The sequence below is a fragment of the Lissotriton vulgaris genome, chromosome 5, assembly GCF_964263255.1.
Source record: "Lissotriton vulgaris chromosome 5, aLisVul1.2, whole genome shotgun sequence".
In the NCBI taxonomy this organism is placed as follows: domain Eukaryota; kingdom Metazoa; phylum Chordata; class Amphibia; order Caudata; family Salamandridae; genus Lissotriton; species Lissotriton vulgaris.
This window is the reverse complement of record NC_141693.1, coordinates 1,463,236,397-1,463,256,961: the sequence shown is the minus strand read 5'-3', so window position 1 is coordinate 1,463,256,961 and position 20,565 is coordinate 1,463,236,397. Positions and strand designations below refer to the sequence as shown.

At 45.6% G+C, this 20,565-nt stretch overlaps 1 protein-coding gene across 1 annotated transcript in view; it reads left to right on the top strand.

Annotated features, from left to right (window-relative positions):
- DYRK3 (dual specificity tyrosine phosphorylation regulated kinase 3) overlaps nucleotides 1-18,710 on the top strand; it is a 49,753-nt gene extending 31,043 nt beyond the window's left edge. Inside the window, exon 3 of the mRNA XM_086923410.1 lies at nucleotides 16,774-18,710. Within this exon, the coding sequence (XP_086779536.1) occupies nucleotides 16,774-18,354 (1,581 nt within the window). The 3' untranslated portion in view covers nucleotides 18,355-18,710. The remainder of the gene's footprint in view (nucleotides 1-16,773) is intronic.
- Nucleotides 18,711-20,565: the final 1,855 nt, after the last annotated feature.

Sequence of the window (20,565 nt, the reverse complement as noted above, 5' to 3'; positions counted from 1 at the left end):
TCATAGTGGTAGAAGATTTGGCATGAGTAAAAGTGGAGGTGAAGGGGGAAGAAGAGTCGGAGGGAAAGGTTTATAATGGCTTGTTTAGGAGATCTGACTAGTAAAAGAGGTATGCAATGATGCAAGGAGGAGATGATTCATAAAAATATCAATCACTTCTGGACATCAAAAATTAAATATACATGGATAGGGCAAGATGGCTGTCGAACTGGAGCTCCCTGGAGAAGCTCCAGGGTTTTGGGATCATTTAATCTGTAAACAGCCCTACTTTTCCCCTGGCATCCACCAATCTGATATATATCATTGCAACAAAGATCACACTAGAACCCCATGAATTAAGTTTGATTCTACTCCCATGCATTGTTGAACTTTAGCCCCCACCTTTGTCAGGTTTTGATGCGGGTTCAGTTGTAGTGCACAGGGTCCCTGCCAACCAGGTCCCCTGTGCTAGTGCTTTTTCACTAAAAACATACCCACAATTGATACCTCTGCCCCCCTATACACCCATAGTAAGTGGTATTCAGGGGACCTAGGGTCTGCGAGCTGGAAGATGTTCCCTGGAACTCCCCCTCACTGGGACCATGCCACCACACTTGCAGCTTGCATCTCCCTGTGAGGGAGAGAAAACAAAGTTGGGTTGCCATGCCAGCCAGGACTGCTTGATGGTTTCAGTAAGTCACCCCTCTAGCAAGCCTTACAGCCATAAGTCAGGGTGCCCTATACCATAGATGAGGGCAGATCTGTATGAGCAGATATGCCACCACAATATTAGGGTCCATACCTTCATATTGTCTGTCACAGGGAAGCCATGGAGAGTACATGAGCTGGAAATTCTACAACTCGAGCCCCACAGCTTCTCTGAACCAAGGAGTGTTCGGTACCAAACTACTCCTCCTCAATAAATCCACACTGATACCAGTGTGAGATTTATTACACCCTGTACTCAGATGGCACCTCAGAGGTGCCCCGTAGAAACCTACCAACCCTAGTGTGGTCTTTGACCGGCCATAGGCAGCCAAACACCACCAGATATGTTTTTGGACCCCTGGGTGGTGAGCCTCTTCTGCCAGAAACAATGCACATCCTGGGCAGAGGTGTCCCCCCCCCCCCCCCCCAACGGGATGGGCCTGTGCTCGAAGGGGAAAGCGTCAAAGGCCTTCTGCCTTTTGTAATGCTACACCTAGCCTCTGCCTCTGCTGCTAACAGCAGATGGAAGCCCCCAGTTTACATCCCCACTTTGGGCAGGAAAACTTGGAAGAATAGAAGTTGTGACCACCTATGCCAACTCCACCCCTGTGGTGGGGGAGGCGAGTTGAAGCACGTCTTTGAGTCCCCGCCATCTTGAAGATGTGGAGCCCCCTCCAATCGGGCTAGGTCTATGCCCCCTCTCAAAGGAGGGTGGCATAATGGAGGATGTAGTCCCCCAGGTAAGGTGCCCATTGGCCCTACCTGCTACTCCCCTGAAACACCCCTAAAGGTATTATTTAGGTGGCTCCCCCAGACCTAGAAACTAGATCTGCAACGGCCTAATAAGACATCCCTGCAGAGAAGGCTGAAGACGACTGCCTTGGCCCGAGCCCTACTGACCTGTCTCCAGCATCTGCAAACCTTTGACCTGTTATGCAGCCAGCGACCTCTGAAAACCTGGGAGGACTGCAGCCTTCGATAAAGACTCCAATCTCTCATGGGCAGCAGACCTGTCCAAAAGAAACAGACTCCAAGGACTCTGGATCCAGGCGGATCCACATCTCCTGGCCAGTATGCACCCCATGCCCACAGGCCGAGTCTGAGTGGCTCACCTGTGAGGTGAAGTCTCCTCAGCGATCCTGACCTCGACTGATCTCCATGGCAGCGCCTGCAGTGTCCTGTACCGCGGCCGGCTGCGGTAAGAAGGTGCTGATGTTGAAAGGCACCTATGCACGTGAAGCATTTGGGCCTTGGTAAGCTAAACCCACTGCACCCCTACGACCCACCCACATCTCTACTTACCTCTGCTGTCATTAGTCTCCCACCTGCAACCTCTGGTGAAACACCTGCAGCCTGTTGGCCAAAAGGAGAATCTCCATCAAATAGCATTGGTGTCGTGATGCTGGATCTGCACCCAGCCGCCACTGTGCTGCTGCTGGTGTATTGTTTGGTGCTGCTTTGTGACCATTCCCCCACCTCCCTGTGCTGTTCCTAAACCCCCAAAGCTTGGTCTGTGAAACCAATTTACCTGTGGTCACACAAGAACCAATTGTGGAACTATATGAATGCGAATAAGAATGGCCATACAACTTAAAATCTTTGTAATTTGCTATCCCGCTAGTTACACTGCTTAGATAGTTCTTAACTTTGATACAGGTTAATGTTTCCCTCCTGTTCAGAACTGAAGAGGTTGCCATGAAGCTGGTGATGTGCCGTGGTTAGATGTCTCTAGGTGGGCCCATGTGCTTCAATGGCCATCTACAAGAGATATGGCCCTCTCCTGGAGGTGAAGAGGGAAATGTTGGTTCCTCTTAGTGGTGCCATCCTTTTTGAGCCAAGGATTAAGTTTTTAATGATGATTAAGACTTTTTAGCGTTGAGGGACCCTTCACCCTCCCAACTGTTTTTTTTTCTTCCTTAAAGTGGTATTTTTTTTCTGTTCTTAAAGATGAGCAATTGAGTAGGCTGTCTCTTCCCTACAACAATAATAATGATGTGGGCTTGAGTTGATATTCTCCATCCTCACGTTGTGGGAGTTGAGTGTTGCTGCAGAACAATGTGTCCTCCTAAGGGCATGACCACAATTCTTTTAATTTAGTTTAATACAGCATTTATTGAGCGCATAGCTACTCTAAGGCATCCCATAGCTAGCAGCAATGCAAGTGTGTCTCTGGTAGTTGACACCTAGAGCTGAACCTTTCTACATGCACATTGTACAGGTTCATGTCCTGGGCGAGGCGTGAGTGGGTGTATCTTTCTGGTAATGGCATTCTGGGTTGAGGACCGGAGTTATTGTTATCTCCCTCGAGAAAGACTTCTGGGATAGTGGGACTGCATGTGCCGAACTCTCAACCACTGTCCCTGTCAAGAGGCCAGCCTCTCCAGGATGCCAAACAACAAACTGTTGCCTGCCCATGAGGTAATTTCCGTCGACCAGGCAAGGGAGAAAGAGAATATTTGAGCAGGCAAGGCTGCATACTTTCAGGGGTAAGTGAGCACAAAAATATATTTCCCATAATTGAAATTCCATAAAAGCCAGTGAAGTAATGCGGGTTTGTAAGGAGAGACTCTGCCTCCCAAAGAGTGAGCACTGAATGCTCTGTTTTTCCGATCCACTTTAATTCCAACATTTTACAGCAACAGCTAAGAACCAAACTGCAAAAAGATATTTGAGAGTGAGGCAGGAAATCCCACACGCCACTGCCAGGCTTGCACAGTTCAAAACAAAACGCTTTCGGAAGCCGGGGGAGTTTTCGTCGCATATGGGAACCTTTCAGTGTATGTTTAGTACTCCGAGTAATGCAAGTCTTGCAGTTGTGGCGCACCAACAGACGTCGATTCAGCTTTTTCAAATAATTATTTTTGGGGAACAACGGGCTTCGGGTGAAATGTTCCGCGAAGCTTAGGCAAATTAAACTCCTACCAGTCTTGACGCACACGAGTACAGATGAGTTTCCCGCCAGAAATCGCAATAGACGCAGTTTAGGGAGTGGTGAAGACGAGCCCGGAACAGAAGGAAGTGGTGAGTTGTTGCAACGGGGCCAAGAGAAAGCCGGCTAAGAACAGGCATTTGTCTAGTACTGTACAAAAGAGCCTCCTCGCCCTCCCCTCTCTTTTTCCGCTACGTCATCATTTCCTCTACTCTTACTCCGTTTTCTCTTTTCACCCTGCACTAGCTATTACTGCTGTTGTTTACTATTCAATGGGTTTACTACTCGCCAACACCATTACCATTGGTTGTTTTTGTTGTATATCTAATTTGCCATCGTTTGTTTGCTCAGCTCTCGTAGACGTTGCTTACTTTTGTTAGCTCCTTCCTTCCTCGTGTTTTTTTCTTTCTCGTCCTTTTGAAACACTATATTACTTTTTTGAATAAGCATTTTGGTGTTTATTCCAGGATGCCCAATGTGCTATCGTACTCTTTAACACTGGCATACGGCTTCTTATTTATGTTGCTTTCACCCTATCTGCTGTCGCTATTGATGCTTTAGTAATGTGGAGACACATCTTGGCGCATGGAATTATGCTCTGTAAGTACAAAAGAAGGGTAATGAATGTTTTCAAAAGATACGCTTTGGTTTAAAGAATGCGTTCAGTAGATACTTTTATTTTACATTGGACTTTCTATACAACTAATCAATTCATGACACTGAATGTATTTGCATGTCTCCAGCAATTTAAACATTTCAGACGTTTTACTGTTTATGTTGCGTTCACTCCAGCTGCTATCTCTATTGACGCTTTAGTAACTTACACCCACAACTCTTACTACGCTGCCACTTTATTCTATACCACTCTATGCCACTCTGTACTGCTCTATTCTGTGCCACTCTACCCCACTCTAAACCACACTGCGCCACTCCACTATACACCACTCTCCTCGATCCCACTCTACCCCACCCCACTTTTTGCAACACCACTCCACTATACGCAACTTCCCTCTACCCACCCCACGCCACTTTACTCCACCCACTCTTCTCTATGCCCCTCCACTCTACACTACTTTACGCCAGTAACTTTTAGCCATGCGGAACAGTTAGCTATGCTTCTGTTCAACATGGCTAAGGGACAATGGCAAAACCAATAACTCTCACATAGGCAAGTCCTATTGGCTTGGCCAGTGCTTGTATCTTGTCTCCCTTGCATTGCAGCCACCCTTCTTGATTGCAGTGGTTCTTTTTCCTTGCTTCACTTGGCTGCAGTTACTCTGATCCTGTGCAAGGGTTCTCTGCCTATTCTTTCCACTAAAACCAGCATTTAGATGCAGTATGTAATGTTACTCGTCCTTGACACGCACACACCTGCCTCTTCTATTTGACGGCATTGTCTACGCCGTCTGACACACTGCTGCGTTGCTTTTTCCTGGACTGCCTTTTCTGGGTCGGAAAATAAACAATTCCTGGAAGGTGCTGGGCGATGGCGGGCTGCAGCGCACACCTAAACCCGGCACTGAAGCTGGCACCGAGCCCACTGCTTCCCAAAGGCCGTCGTGCAAGCCCCTTGCTGCTATCTCGGGCTTCTGATTTGCTATATAAAGCCAGCTAAAGACCGTGCAAGTTTTGCACGATTTCGTTAGAAATTAAACGAGCAGGTCTCCAAATGCTCTACCTCTTCTAAAGTTTTAGAACGTAGGTATTTTGTTTTTGGGGGTCGTAGGCTTGGGTTTAGAAACAAAGTGCAGGTCCCTTTAATTTCAAGTACAGCACGAGTTGATCCAGAAATTAGCCCTTTGGAATCACCTTTGAGGATTAGGTGCCTTAATAACAAATATTCCAGTATGGGGCTTAAATTTAAACAGTAACTTTTTTTATTTTTGTTTTGTGGTTTAATAAAGCACCACAAGTGCTTGCAGTACTCTGAATGCGTTGGGATCATGTATATGAAAGACATTTTGATCATTGTTGAGCATAGTTTTATCACGTTCAACAGGTGTATAATATCTGATGGCAAGGTTCATCCATATAGGATGATGAAATATTTGTGAACCTTTGGAACGATTCAGCAGAGTCAACAGCAGGCCCGAGAAGATGGGAGCAATAGCCAAGTTCAGGCGTCTAACCGGCTAATTCCAAGGAACCGCAGAAGAGGTGTGAGCCTAGCACATGGGAAAGGATTAACTGTACGTCTCCTTGAAGAGTTGAGCTTTTAGCGACCTCCTGTGATTGGAAAAAGTTTGTTTCCAACTTGGGAACCAATTGCAGAGAGATCCCTTGAGATGAGCCTTTCACATGGAGGAACTGTCCTCCATATTTCTTGCAATGCATCCGTTCCATGTACAATTCTTTAGGACTGATGGACCTAAACCCTCAATGTGGAAGGTAGGGGAAGAACACAGTGGCAAGGTAGTTGGACAATAAGCCACATATTGCTTTGTGGCCGAGACACTAGGATTTCAATTTCTCTCTTTCTGGTACTGAAAGCCAGTGACTGCACCTGTTCGTGATCAATGGAATGCAACCTTCTCTCAAATTTCTTGCAAACTCAGCAGCCCTACTTTACCAAAGTAAACCGTTTCAAACAAACTTTTTCATCTTATGATCAGGCGGACTGTGTCGGGTACACATTGTTCTTTTGTTATTACAGAATCGTTTTGCACAAATGCAGTGATGGTTCTGGGCATGAGCCATCTTCAGAAAGTTTTAGCAATCAGAAGTCCGAGAACATAGTGTTACTGACTGCTAGTTCTACCGGACTTGTTTGTTGTTACTGATGTGACAGTATGATGGCACGTTCTCAAAACCCAAAGCAAACCCTTTTATCTTACCATATTGCATAGTCCTGGTTTGAGATACTTCCAGATTTAGTACGTGGCACAACGTCAACTAGCCATTCTGTGAAGTGTCTCACCCATCCATTGTATTGGACGCATAAGAGTCAATGCGGTATCTAACACGTTTGTAGTCTTCATTAATCTAAGGAGATTGTGGTTCACTTCCTATATGGACACCTTAGTCTGTATTGTGCAATATGAGCGTGAAACATTTATCCTCCCTACACGTACAATTGCCGTCCACCACCCTCGGTTTGACCGCGACTGCAGCACTTACAAAAACCCTAAATTTAAACATCACTCTCTGACCATCAAGATTGCTTGCTGATGAACTATGTTAAAACCAGGGCATGAAATAAGTAACCAAGTTGAGTGGCACCGACTAAAGCTGGCCTTGTGATTTGCCTTGGGTTCTGAGGCTATTTTAAATGGTTTCGTACTGTTGCCTCCTAGGAGCAGTTTTGAACAGGAAGGTCCTGTACGCCTCAGTTGGATGCTTCACACTCCACACCCTCTGGTGTGGCCAGCCCTGGTTCTGGGTGTGTTTGTGTGACAAGCTCTTTGGCTCGCACAAGGAACTATTTAGAGTCCTTGCTGGCGAACGATGGAAGAGTCCAGGGTGAAAGGCTTGTTTTGGAGTTGGCAGCAGTTGCCGCCTCTTCAAAGCGAGCTACCCTGTTTGATCTCTTTGTCTGTTCATTGGTTTTGTTCTCTTGCTAAAAGGTCCAGGTGTGCGGCTCTGAAAATAGTGGCTGTTGCCCAACAACGCATTCGCAGTTAATGGTTTTTCTGATTTTTGTTGCCAAAGGCTGACTTAACAGTGGCATTGCAAAGCTTTGTTCACGAAACAGCCTCTGCTTGGCTTTCAGGTTTACATGCGAGTAAGTGCTTGTGGCAGGATAATGTGGCTGTGGTAGTGTTGTGCCAGGCTTTCCTGATAGACGACTAACGGCGACAGCTCAGTGGGCCTTTTGGAAAGAGTGGACTGTTGATGCCCCTCGCGGAGTCCAGAAACGCATCATGCCGATCTGACGCCGTTTCCGGCCCAGTGACCCTCTTAATTTCTATAAAGGTCAGGCCACCTCACCTTATGAATAAAATCCTTCCTTGGACAACCAGGATAGCCATTGCCACGCCCATAGTGTGTGTCAAAAATTCCAGCATTCTACCCTGTAAATGGCTCGCCTCTTGGCTTCATTGCTACCGGAAGTCTGCTCAAGCAGTGTGTCGAATGTAAGAGTACTATATATCTACAGCATATTCCTGCGTTAGTACACCTAGACAAATAAGTGTCCGTATATTCCCATGCACCCCATTTATCTTCATTGGAAAGGACGGGCTGCATCCCTTGATGTATAAACCCGGTTTCCGTTCTTATTCCTGGTGTTTCGTGTGCCGTGGGGTTGTCGTCTCTTGGACCGTACCAGGAAACGAGAGTGCAGCTTGGGAGGAGAAAGGGAGCTGGGGCGTGCTCCGTGTCCTCACGGGGAGGGTCATTCCCAGCAGTCAGTCGGTGGCAGCAGAAGGGCTGGGTGGCTTCACGTGTCGCCCGATCTGCTCCCCGCCCACGGTGCCAGCACACTCTCGTGCATCCACTGCTGACAGCTGCACAGTGTGCCCGGCCTTTTGTGACTGCGTACTTTTAATCCACGACTATTTGTGTTCGAGTCCAGCTGCCAAACTGCTATTTCAGGTTCCTGCGGGTATTCTGGCTCCCTCTTCCCGCTTTGTCTCTTGCACTCGGAGGCCAGAATAGGAAACAGATGCTGGGAATAGAGCTGCAGATTTTGCTGCGCAGCACCGTGCCCTATTTAACGGCGAGTAGTGGGGGCAGCAGGATTTCTTCTCTCTCTTGGAACCCGTGATTGTAGATTCCTTTCTCTGCTGACCTGGAGGTATATCCAAGGAATAAGCCCTGCTGATCCCTTATGGATACCCATGTACGCAGGCCTTCCCTTCCCTTATGGCCAAGATGAGGGACAATCCTGAAAGCACAAAAATAAAGGAAAGTGCCAGAACAGTTCACTTGTGGAACCAGTGGAGCAATGTTCGCAGGCAAAGTTTGCAGGTATTAGCTGGCTGCAATCTATGCCTTGCCAAAATGAATTTCCTTTGTAAAAAGCCACTAATATGTACAGTTTGGGCCGTAGTGTTCACAAACACCTAAAAGAATCAAGAACAAACCAAAGGCAGTGTTGAAGAAGGACAGTGTACATGGTAATCTGTAAAAGAACGTGACACTGCTCGTTTAATTCTGGCCTGGGAGGCAAGCCTACTGCTTGATTTTAGAGTTAGTGTTGGTAGTCCTCTAAATGTCCATTTGCCACCCCCTAGATGCATTGTAGGATCCAGGCCAGTGTTTCTTCACTCAGAAGTGGAGCAGCTTTAATGACTGTGACAGACCACTGTCCCACAGAAACAATTCTAAGCCCTCCGGCAAGAAGGACTTCCCTCAGGTCACTTTATCCGACTGCCTGGCAAGCCAACCAGGCACTGAACCTCCACAGTAACATCGGACTCCAAATGATGATGAAAGCAAAGTCTGCATTAGACGATACTACACGAGATTGTGCTTCCCAGTCGGTTCATCTGCGTTTACTGAAGTCTGGTATCTTGCAGAACCTTCCCATCTCTGTTGAGGGATGGAGAGGGCTTCAGTACTTTGTGTCAGTCTCTTTCTTCTTCTTGGATTAGCTCAGATGTTCCCATGCAGCAAAGGTCCCATAGAGTCTTGGTCACATTTTCCCTTAACAGAGCGAATTCTGTGACGTCCTCTTCCAAGAATAAACTGTAGTGGTCACTCTTTAAATGTAGATGACCTAGTACATCTTCCAAGAGGCTGCTTGTGCAGGAAACATCGTGTAGTCCCTCTGCAGAATCCCTTAAGTAAAGAACTGCAGAGGAAGAATTGGTGTATAGCGGTTGCACATGGCAGCATCCATCTTCAACCTTACACATGTACGTCTTGCAAAATAAATGTTTGTGAATGGTTAACCATAATGATAGGTACATGGATGGTGCTCGTGAAGCATTTCAGGTGATCATGAGTGATACAGAAAAAATGTTACTCTTCGCAAATATCCCAACATTCAAAAAATAATAGATATGAAGTACCCCACCCAAATATGTCCAAAGCCTCTGGACATAATTTACACAGGAAGACCAGAAGGCAGCTCCCATAGGTGCTACTGCGGAAACCCACGAATTTGAATAGGTTGCCCCCACTTCAGAGTGGGGCCCTCAGTGGGTACATTGAGACTGCAGTGTGTGGAAATCAGTGGAGGTTATCCTCCTCTCTGCCTTGCAAACATATAACCAGAGAAGCCTTCGAGCTGTTTGAGGACTAACTAGAGATTGGCAAAACAAAAATGTTAGGAAACTTGAACAAAAGGAAACTGACCGCACAGCAACTGACATGTTGTGACTATCAATCAATCAATCAATCAATCAGGGGTTTGTTAAAGCTCAACTACTCACCCGTAAGGGTCTCAAGGGGGGGTGGGGGGGTGCAGGTTCCATTCCATCAAGGAGGGGCTCGATTGAAGAACCAGGTTCTGAGGTTTCTTGCGAAGATGGGGAGCAATGTTGTCTGTCTGAGGTGGAGCAGAAGGGCGTTCCATGCTTTGGCCGCGAGGAAGGAGAAGAAGCGGCCTCCCATGGTCTCTACAACGTTGAGCAGTCAACCCGTCTAAGCACTTAGTCATTTACAGCCTCCTCGTAGGCCATGAGCAGGGCTGGTGTGGTTACTTTCTGTAGGTAATGGGGTTTTAGATTACACACTGTTAGCGGTCTGCAACATTTCTAGCCCTTTCGGCGCTTATGATGAGCTCAGCTAGTCATAAGGTCATAAGGCACAGTGGAGCCGTGCTCATGACGAGCTGAGCTCGTCATAACTGCCGCGGAATGCCCACGCAGGGATAATTCCCCTCCTGTGCGGGTGTTCCACAGGAGTGGGCGGAGTCATGACGAGCCCAGCTCGTCATGAGCACAGCACCGCTGTGCAGCATGGGCGTGGCCCCACTCCCCCCTCTACCCACCCCCACCCCCCACCACAGGGGAATAAGCCCTGCCACAAAGTGAAATGTGTGACTCCTTTTGAGCTGGGATCAGTCTCTTGAGACGTTAAGAAGACAATATTGACTCGATCCTCTGCCCCTACTTTGAGGAAGGCAAAGCTTCCATTTTTTTGTAATGCTTCTACTTTTGCAGATTGCATCTGCGTTAAAAGTGCGGATCTCACGTAGCAGAAGCAGGATTCCTGTGCTAAATCTAGGTCTTGCGTCCCAGGCCCTTTCTTTCACATTCGTGGCACATCCCAGTCATATTCTGTCTATCCGCGTGGGATAAAGGATAATTACCCACTTATATAGCACACGACTACACGGAGGCATCTCGGCGCTTGTACGAATACCGCCGAGGAACCCTTCCTGGCCTTTCCCTGTGAGGAGCCCACTCCTGGGGCACCCCCAAGGTAAAGTCAGGCATCCTCAGTGTTGTTGGGGCCGTTGTGGAGATTAAGCAAGCTATTGCCCAGAGGTGCAGAGTGGGGCTCATGATCAGAATAGGCACCGAGGCGAGAATTATCAGGTCCGAGGAAATTGAGCCCGAGACCTGCCAAGGCAGGAATTGAACCCTGGTCCCGGCCAGACTACTGCATATGGGTCTGCCGCTCTAACCATTGAGCCACACTTCTCTACTAGTGTACACTTATAGCTTCTTATCAAGACCTGCATACTTGTGTGTTTTTTTTATTTTTTAACCAGGATTTCGTGGACTCCATTTCGTGCCTCAGAGTATGAAAATATTTTATTGGCTTTTTGAAGAATAACACTCTAAGAACAAATCACATCCAGCCGGTCGAGGAATGGGCAGACAAGATGACCCAATCTGCTGCCCATGTGTACGTCTCCATTTGTATGTCTAACTTAACTTTCTGTCCCCTATGAAACCCCATGTCTCACCACATTGTATTTGCAGCACCAGTGAGGCGTCCTCTTTCACTGTCCCAGCATTACTGAATTCTTCTGCCTGGACACACTTGACAGACCCGGGAGCAGTGCCGCTGGCCTCTTCCGACGGCTCGTAGTAGTGTCATGCCCACTCCGCTCCCGTTCAAGCATTCATGTTTAGTTAAGTAGTATTTCTGAAAGGCTGTTCTATCGTCTACCTCGCACCCACCTTGTGGATTTCATGCATCGAGGACGGATCCTCTGAAAGTACAAGCAGAGAGCAAAAGATAGACTTCAATTTGTGCCTAATAAACTCCGGTTGCAATTATGCAGACGCCCATAAATTACAGTAAAAGTAATCCGTGCTGGATGCACGTGCACGCTAAAACGTGAGTCACAGCCGACAATATTGACGATAATAAAAGTGCATTCAATTGGATATCCTGTGCCTTTACAGTGCATGACGAGTGCCTGTAAGCCTCGTTGCTGGCTTTGAAGCTTTCGTGGGAGGGCGAAGTGTCGAGGCAGCCATGATTCTGTTCTAATCCGCAATATACAAGCCACGTGATCGTAATTTATTGTGTTCAGAAAACCCCTATTGGCTGGATTTTGGTGCCATCCCCGTAGATTGCCTTAGAAACCACAGTTAAGGTACAGGGCACTGCCAAGGTTTCCGATCTACCCCCCATGTGAGGAACATCTTGGGAAATAGAACAAGTAAGCTATTCCTGTTTTTTAAGACACCTCTGAAATACTCAAGCATGTAGTGGGCTTCACATCGGAAGCAAACATGACTGTCCAGTGATATTGCCTCATTCTTCCCTGGAATTCTATTCCCCCCAGACTTAATGCAATTTTGGTAATAACCATTCAACCAAGTGATCACTTGGTACGCCCGGCCAGTTTGCTAATTTTCCATCTGGGGAATCGGGAGACTCGAGTTCTAAGAATGACCAAACTTTTAACCACGAATCTGTAAAAAAAAAAAAAAAACATTATTCAGTCAGGTAGGGTTACTTACATTAATTTTTGGGACCTGTGAAATAATTCCCAGCTGTATATCTATGCAAGCTGTTTGTATCCGCGAGTGCTTCTAAGGCGTAATTATTACCTCTGTCTGCAGTGTAATATATGTACAGTTTCAAATGCAGAAATTTGATGTACATTGGTCGCACTTAATTTTTTTGTCTCCTCTCCCCGAAGGTGAAACACTTCCTTTACACCAATGTTTGTGGAGCATTCCTTTCAATTCATTTCTGTAAATGTGTTTCTTGAGTGGGAAACTACTTGAGAAAAGTTAGTGAATACTCACAAAAATACAGGTTTTTGACTTTTAAGCTTCTTTAATGCTGGTCTCACCTAGGAACATAGAATAGATGATAGAAATTCCACCATACTGGCGTGAGTAAACCCAGAATGGGAATTCCGCTCTCACAAATGAGTCTTTGAACATGCTAGTTGAACTTGGTAGCCAGTATGATCTTGGACAAATGTATGATCGTGGACAGATGTTCTGGTCAGATTCTGTTAATTATCAACGAAAATAGACTGTGATGGAAACTCTCTTGAGAATTAGGCTGGACATACTTTTCATAGCAGGAAACATTTGTACATTAATTATAATTCACTGTACTCTAATATTGCACACAATAACTTCGGGGGTTCGGCGATTGTCCTTGTAACAAAATACATCTCCAGCAATACTTGTTCTTGAAATTGAAGAGAAGGAGAATGAAACCATCTAAACACTGCTTAATTCCCTCTGGGAGAATCCAATGCCAACCTTTTGTTGACATTCAGTTTGGACCATGTACTTTGCAATTGTTCGATACCCACCTTCCTATTTTCAAAATGACCACCCTCTGGGAGGCCCTCTTTCAATGCAGTTGTGACTGTTTCTATGCGAAAAAGAGGGGGTGGATATCTTTCTCCTATAGTACCTGGCCTTTAAAGTGCTATTTCTAATACTTACCAGAGCAAGGATAGGGACTCCGGGTTTCCATAAATGGTGTACCAGGAAGTTCCCAGGCAGCTGCGGTCTGTGTGCCATGTAGGACTTCAATAGCTTTGCTGAGCAGAATCTCGGATTCTGGAATCCCCATATTGATTTGACTGCACAGTGTTCCCGTTTCTCATGTGGCGAGTTTTAGATTCACACTCACACAAAGGATCTAGTGGGTGTGGCCCAACCAGATACGTACTACTCCCTCTCAATCATTAAACTCACAAAAAGTATGTCTGGTTAATTAGAAGAAAGACATCATACACATATATAATCCTGTATGTGTGTATAGGTTGTTGTATAGCTGTTAGAAGCTGCAGTAGTCTGGGTGGGAGCTGTCAGACGTCCCGGCGAGAGTCTGCATCGGATAGAGATTGATTATTATCTCTGGAGATAGTTGTACTCACAATTTTCATTGCACTCGGATCTTCTAATGTCGTTCATTTTCAAAACCGACCTTGCAGTCTGGGTGTGAGGATGGAACTCAATGATGAAGCAGGTCATCCTTGGGTTGGGGTGGGGGGTGAATAAACAAACACACACACTTTTTAGATTGCCTTGCTGTCAGTTCTGCCTAGTCATGTGTGAGTACACTTCGTTTCAGTGCCCTGAGGGTGTTACTGTCTTTTAGCATTGTCAAGAGATCAGAAGACCTAATGGTGCCAAATAGCACCAGGGAGAATATTGTTGAGAACAGTCCCTTATAGTGCCTCAATCAATTCTTTAGGGTCTTGGATTTTACAGTTGCCCTTTCACCTGGAACTAACTCCGCCTGTCTAGGCCGTCTCTCTTTTATATTGCCTAAAGGGCCACTGCTGCCAGGTGCCTTTTACAATTTTTTTTATATATCCAGGCATGGGTTTTCCCATGGTCTAGGACTCAAAATCTTGTACCATTCTATTCATTTTGTACTCCTCTCCCACAGTCATCGAGTCTGTCACTGTTATGAAAGCTGTGATGAGCCCTGTATTTTGTCCTTGTTGAAGGAGTAAGAGAAGGCTCCTCTATTGCCCATAGCCTCGGATCTTTCTCACAACATGCAACCACTGTGTCCAGAATGTTTTTTTTCCTGGGGGGTAAGCTGCCTGGAGTTTATTCCAGTGAAAACGAGAGATCTCATAAGCAGCTATATTTTTAAACCCTTACACTTGGCACATACGAAACTCTACATTTCTTTTCAGGCAACCAGTTCTCAAGAGTACGTTCCCTGTTCAGCTGTTGGGTTGTCTGACAAATTTCTACCATAAGCGGGGTCACACATGCCCATTGAGTGACCGCAAAAGGAGGCCAAGCCCAAGCTGGCTCCTTTCGTACGGTTTGTCCTCTCCTCGCTTTTCTCAGCAATGTTCTCCTTTGGGAGGAAATCCTTCGCCTACTGTCCCGGGTGCTCCCATTGGGATATAATTATTTGTGTCGTAGAGGAACAACACTATGTTCCTATCCCCTCTACTTTCACCCCTTGGGGGACATGGCTAGCTGCATTCCATTCAGCTGGGTGTTGGCGATCACATTGAAACATCCTCACCTGTGGCCATAAGGTGTTTGCTTGTGACGAGCTTGGTCAAACATAAAGGAAGCCATTTGATTTTAGAGAAGGCTTCCTTCAAACTTCTTAGATGGCAAAAGAATGTTAGGGGCCTATGAAGTGAAGCTGCTTTTTAGATCTCGCCTGCCGACAGCACATGCAATGCCTTTGCGAGGGGTACTGTTTAAAATAAAGGACTTGGAGCCTGCTCATTGCTTACTATTCGTTGGCTTCATTGTCCCTCTTCTTTGCTGCCTCCTAATTGGCGAGCACATGCCAGGCATCACTTCCTTCTCTTTCTGTAGAGCATGGACCAAGCAATGATTGCTTCATTTTGATTAGTATCTGTCCACTGCTGTTGCTATGACTGAGGTAAATTTGCTCTTGCCGTGTTGCTTCCCCCCCTCCTTCCATCGCCCTGTGGTTACCCACCACCTTCCCCGTATATCTATATTCTGAACACACTTTCTCCGTAAGTGGGGTGGCCCCACTTACAGGGAAAGTCTGTCCGGGATGAAACGAATGGAAGGCTGACCCACCCATCTCCACCGACTGAGCAAAGGTATTGGAACTTTGCCCTAATCTAAATTGGTAGTGGAGGCGGGTAAAGAATGGGATAGGTGATAATTATATTCCCATTCACTGACTTGAAGCGCTCAAAGGCCGAAGAGGGGATATCAAAACAGTTGTGGCAGGACTGCGTTAAAAAAAAGACAGAGGACTGCAGCGTATGTGTGGAATGGTTTGTAATTTTGTAAATCTTATTGCACCCAAGTTATGAAATACAATATATGTTTTTCAATATACTCTAAAGAAATATACGACCAGGTACTTTGGAACTACTTGAATGACAACAAAGGACTGCAGCATTTGTATGAAATGGATCGTGATTCGTAAGTCACAAGGCGCACTTTAAAAAATATACAACCAGAAGGCTACGATAAACAGCTAGGTAGTCTGTCACTTGCCCTTTAAAAGCACCTTGTCATCACGAGGGAAGATAGACTGCTTACCTGTGAAGCAGGCTAATTAGATAAGCCAAAACGCACCGGAGTAAAGTGAGCTGCCCCACGTTTACCCAGTTGTATGAAATAATGAAACCACTCCCGAAAAGGGGGAGCAACTAAAGCGGTCCTTAACTTAAAAGTTCGCCATTAAGTTGCGAATTTCAGACAGTATTTAAAATAAAGCTCAAGCAAAGCCAAACATGAAAATTAGTGCCTGGTTTTGCTGGGAAGTGCAGGACCAGGCCCTCTGCCCTACCCTGCCATGCTTAGACTGAGCGTAGGGCGTGGTGGGCGCAGGGCCTTGCACCCAAACCCTGCTGTTCATGGCCTCGGGTGGAAATTAAGTACATCATAAACAATAACATTCACTGAAAAACCATCAGTTAAAAACGGAGTTAAGGTTCTGGTTCAGATATGCAAGTCCACTGAAAGTTACCAGTTAATATAAAAAACACACAACACATGCCATAAACTCAGTTTTTGACTGTTTTTTTTTACTGTGTCCCCCCCCCCCCCCCCCCTCCCCTCCCCACCAGGTGGTTCAAACACATTTTCTCTTTGTGTGAATGGCCTACCATCTTTGTCCTGTTTAACCTAATTTGGGTAATGGGTAGAAGTAACATGTTTGAAGTGACTAGAAATGAAGTTTCTCTTCATGCTAAAACCCATGCGGTGGTTAATCTGGCTGCCCTGCAACCTACAAATAAGATGAATAAGAACGTTTTCAAAAGCTTGAAATGCCTTGTTTTGGAAAGTGATTTTTGTATTGCTCTATATCCTCTTGTTGTTCTCTCCAAATGTGTATTAATTGCTTCTTTCTTTATTTCTGCACAGGTAAGCAGTAACAGACACACCATGAAGGACCCACAGTCGAATGGTAGCCAAGGGCACGTGAAAGTCCAACAGTTATTCGAGGATACCAGCATCCGGAGGGGAAATGGATCTCTGCCATCAGCGGGGGGTCCTGGATCAGAGAAATCCATGCCCCTGCTTTCAAAAGAAAAAAGTGTGGACAGCTCGAGCACCACGAAGTCCAGTGATAGCTCCACCAAGTCTGCCAAAATGTCCTACTTGACTGCAGAGCAATCTATAAAACAATACAAGCATCAACTGTCTGCCTTTGAACTGCAGGAAATTGGGGGATTTTCAGAAATCTACTTTGTGGGTCCAAATGCAAAAAAACGACAAGGTGTTGTGGGTGGCCCAAACAATGGGGGCTACGATGACGACCAGGGCGGCTATATTCTGGTGCCCCACGATCATCTGTACTACCGCTATGAAGTATTGAAGATTATTGGCAAGGGCAGCTTTGGACAAGTGGCTAAGGTCTTTGATCATAAGCTACATCAGCACCTGGCCTTAAAACTAGTGCGTAATGAGAAGCGCTTCCACCGGCAGGCAGCTGAGGAAATCCGAATCCTAGAACATCTGAAGAAACAGGATAAAACCGGTAGCATGAACGTCATTCATATGCTTGAAAGCTTTACCTTCCGTAATCACATTTGCATGACCTTTGAGCTGCTGAGCATGAACCTGTATGAGCTCATCAAGCGCAACAAGTTCCAGGGCTTCAGCCTGCAGTTAGTGCGCAAATTTGCCCACTCAATCCTGCAGTGCTTGGAGGCCCTCTACAAAAACAAAATTATTCACTGTGATCTCAAGCCAGAAAACATCCTGTTAAAGCAGCAGGGCCGCAGCGGAATCAAGGTCATCGACTTTGGGTCCAGTTGCTTTGAACACCAAAGAGTCTACACATACATTCAGTCACGCTTTTACAGGGCCCCCGAGGTGATACTGGGGAGCAGGTATGGTATGCCCATCGACATTTGGAGTTTTGGCTGTATCTTGGTTGAGCTTCTCACCGGCTATCCCCTTTTCCCTGGTGAGGACGAGGGGGATCAGCTGGCATGCATGATGGAACTCCTTGGGGCTCCACCCCCTAAGCTCCTCGAGCAGTCCAAGCGAGCCAAGAACTTCATCAACTCGAAAGGCTATCCCAGATACTGCACTGTTACAACGCTTCCTAATGGCACAGTGGCACTCAACGGGAGCCGGTCCCGTCGTGGAAAAATGCGGGCTTCGCCTGGCAACAAAGACTGGGTGACTGCCCTGAAAGGCTGTGATGACTCGCTGTTTATTGATTTTCTAAAGGAGTGTCTTAACTGGGATCCGTCAGCTCGAATGACCCCGAGTCAAGCACTGAGACATCCTTGGATCAGCAAGCGTGTTCCCAAGCCCCCGGGTTCTGATAAAACTTCTGTGAAACGGATTTCTAACCACACTAGCTCTTTCCCAGGGATAAACTCAAAACTACCTCCTGTAGTGGGTGTCGCCAGCAAACTACGAGCTAACCTAATGAATGAATCCAATGGCAGCATCCCATTGCGGACAGTTCTACCCAAACTGGTTAGCTAATGTACTAGCAAAAAAATACATTTATGTTGTATTTAGGTTTCTACCGCAGGCCCTTTTACATTGACAAATTGCAATAGTTTTATTGAATTTTACATATTTAAAAAAAAAAACTTTGTACATAAACTTGAAATGTAGACTTTTAAACAAAGGGCTATTTGACCAGATTTTTCATTTGCAATCTGGTGCACACAGTCGCCTTGAGATCCATTCAGCGAGGTCAGCAATTTATAGCACTAGGGAGGGTAGAGACTATATCACCAGCATTTGAGACCAGGCATAAAAGTTGTTGATAAAGAGCACTGTTACGACCTTCCTGAAACATGTTGAGTTGCCAGTAAAACCTGAACTTCCGCCAACTTGGGTGTCATTTATGGCAGATTGAGGTAGTTGTGTGCTCCAAAGATGTGTGGCATTGTGGGTTCTCTGGGAAGGTTATATTACAAATATTCTATTTATTTATTTATGCTTTTCTCTACATGAACTCGCCTAACCACCATTTCTGACTGCTTTGGATGTTATTGCCAAATTACCTTTTCTGCACATTATTCTAACACCGAAACACTCTGAATGCGTTTATGGCTACTGTTGATTGTTGGCAGGAAGATGGTGGGGATTAGGTTATTCGTTTAACCTTCATTGGGCGAGTGAGCGATTTCATTTTTGAACAATCCTGTTTTGGGTGGATCACACGATATTTACTCCGGAGCTTGCTGATGAGTCTTCGATTGGATGGGGCACATAACAACATAATTTTCTTTTTTTGTGGGTAGTCTATAAACAAAAGGGGCCGAGGTCTAAACGGCCTTGTTAACTCATTCAGCAATTTTGATAGCCACTGTGCTGTATTGGAAGGAAGCTGCCTCAGCTGTGGCTGTCTTAGTTTTACAAGGCTTTCTATTGTGTACCTTTTAACAACACTAAATGTACACTCTAAATTCAGACTGTGCCTACAGACAGTTTAAACTTCATTGTACACTGCTTAAAAATGTCACTCACTTTATTTGGTTCCCAGAGGCTCCCTCTCCCTCAGGATTAAGTTCTATTTGTAAAAGGTTTTGGCATGGGTAATGATGGGGATTCAACCGCAATACTAAATTTCAATTCCATAAACGTATGTTCTGCGCCGCCAGTAGCAGAACTGTAGTTCTGTTTGCCCTTCCTCTGTCCTGTGCAGTTTCCAGCTTTGTGGCTGTGTGAACTTTGCACTTTTTTGTTGTTACTTTGACATCTTTCATGAAACTGTCATCAGGGTTGCTATTGGTTTGTATCCAGTGGTCGTTCTCTTTGGATATGGTGTGCTAATTTCAACAACAAAGTGGGATGCAGTTTATCTATGCATAGAAGTATGTCTCTCATGGGATTCATGCCATTTTATAGTTTAACGAAAACAAATTATGTGGTTGACTGCTGAAACCAAGACTTTATGCATGGCATTTGGTACAGATCACACACAAACCTCGGACATGGATGGGTAGTTGAAACTTGGATGTCAAAATGCCCATGCAGTTAATTTAACCAGCGATTTTTAACATTTCAGATGAAACATTGACTCAGCTAAAATTGGAAATTGTTTATTGCCATAGATAACAGTGGAACATCAATGGGCATCGCCTAACCTAGAAATCTGTAATCTGTGTGCAGCTCAGTGTTGTTTTTTAGTGAAAAAAACCAAACTTTCAGTAGAATGTAACTTACTGTTTATTGGGTAGTAATTATTTCTTTACATCTCAGTTTCTAGGGTTTATTTTTAGCAATCAATTTTTTTGTTTGTGCTTCGCCCATGGATCATGTCGTTGTTTTGGTTTTTCCTTTGCTCAAAATACGTGCTCACCACCTATTTAGAAGTAATGAATAACTGCAACACCCCCTCATAAAGATGTAAGTATAGACTGGTTGCCGCATGGCTTAGTCTGATGATGCAGGGGTGAACTCAACATCTAGCCTTCTTAAAGGGAGGGGGGGGGGCAAAGATGAAGAAATATGGATAAGCTGATTGTTGGCATCTAAAATAACTTTATTATATGTGTGAATGTTACCACTTACAATGAGAGCGCCCCAAGAAAAATGTCAAGTTGGTTATCTGTGACACACCCAGCGTCAGAGATCCTTTTGGATCATTGTCGAGAGAGAGAGCGAGATCGCAGAAAATGAGGGAAGAAGATGATGGGAATGCAGACTGTAGCCGGAGCAGTTTGTCCCAATAGGTACTTT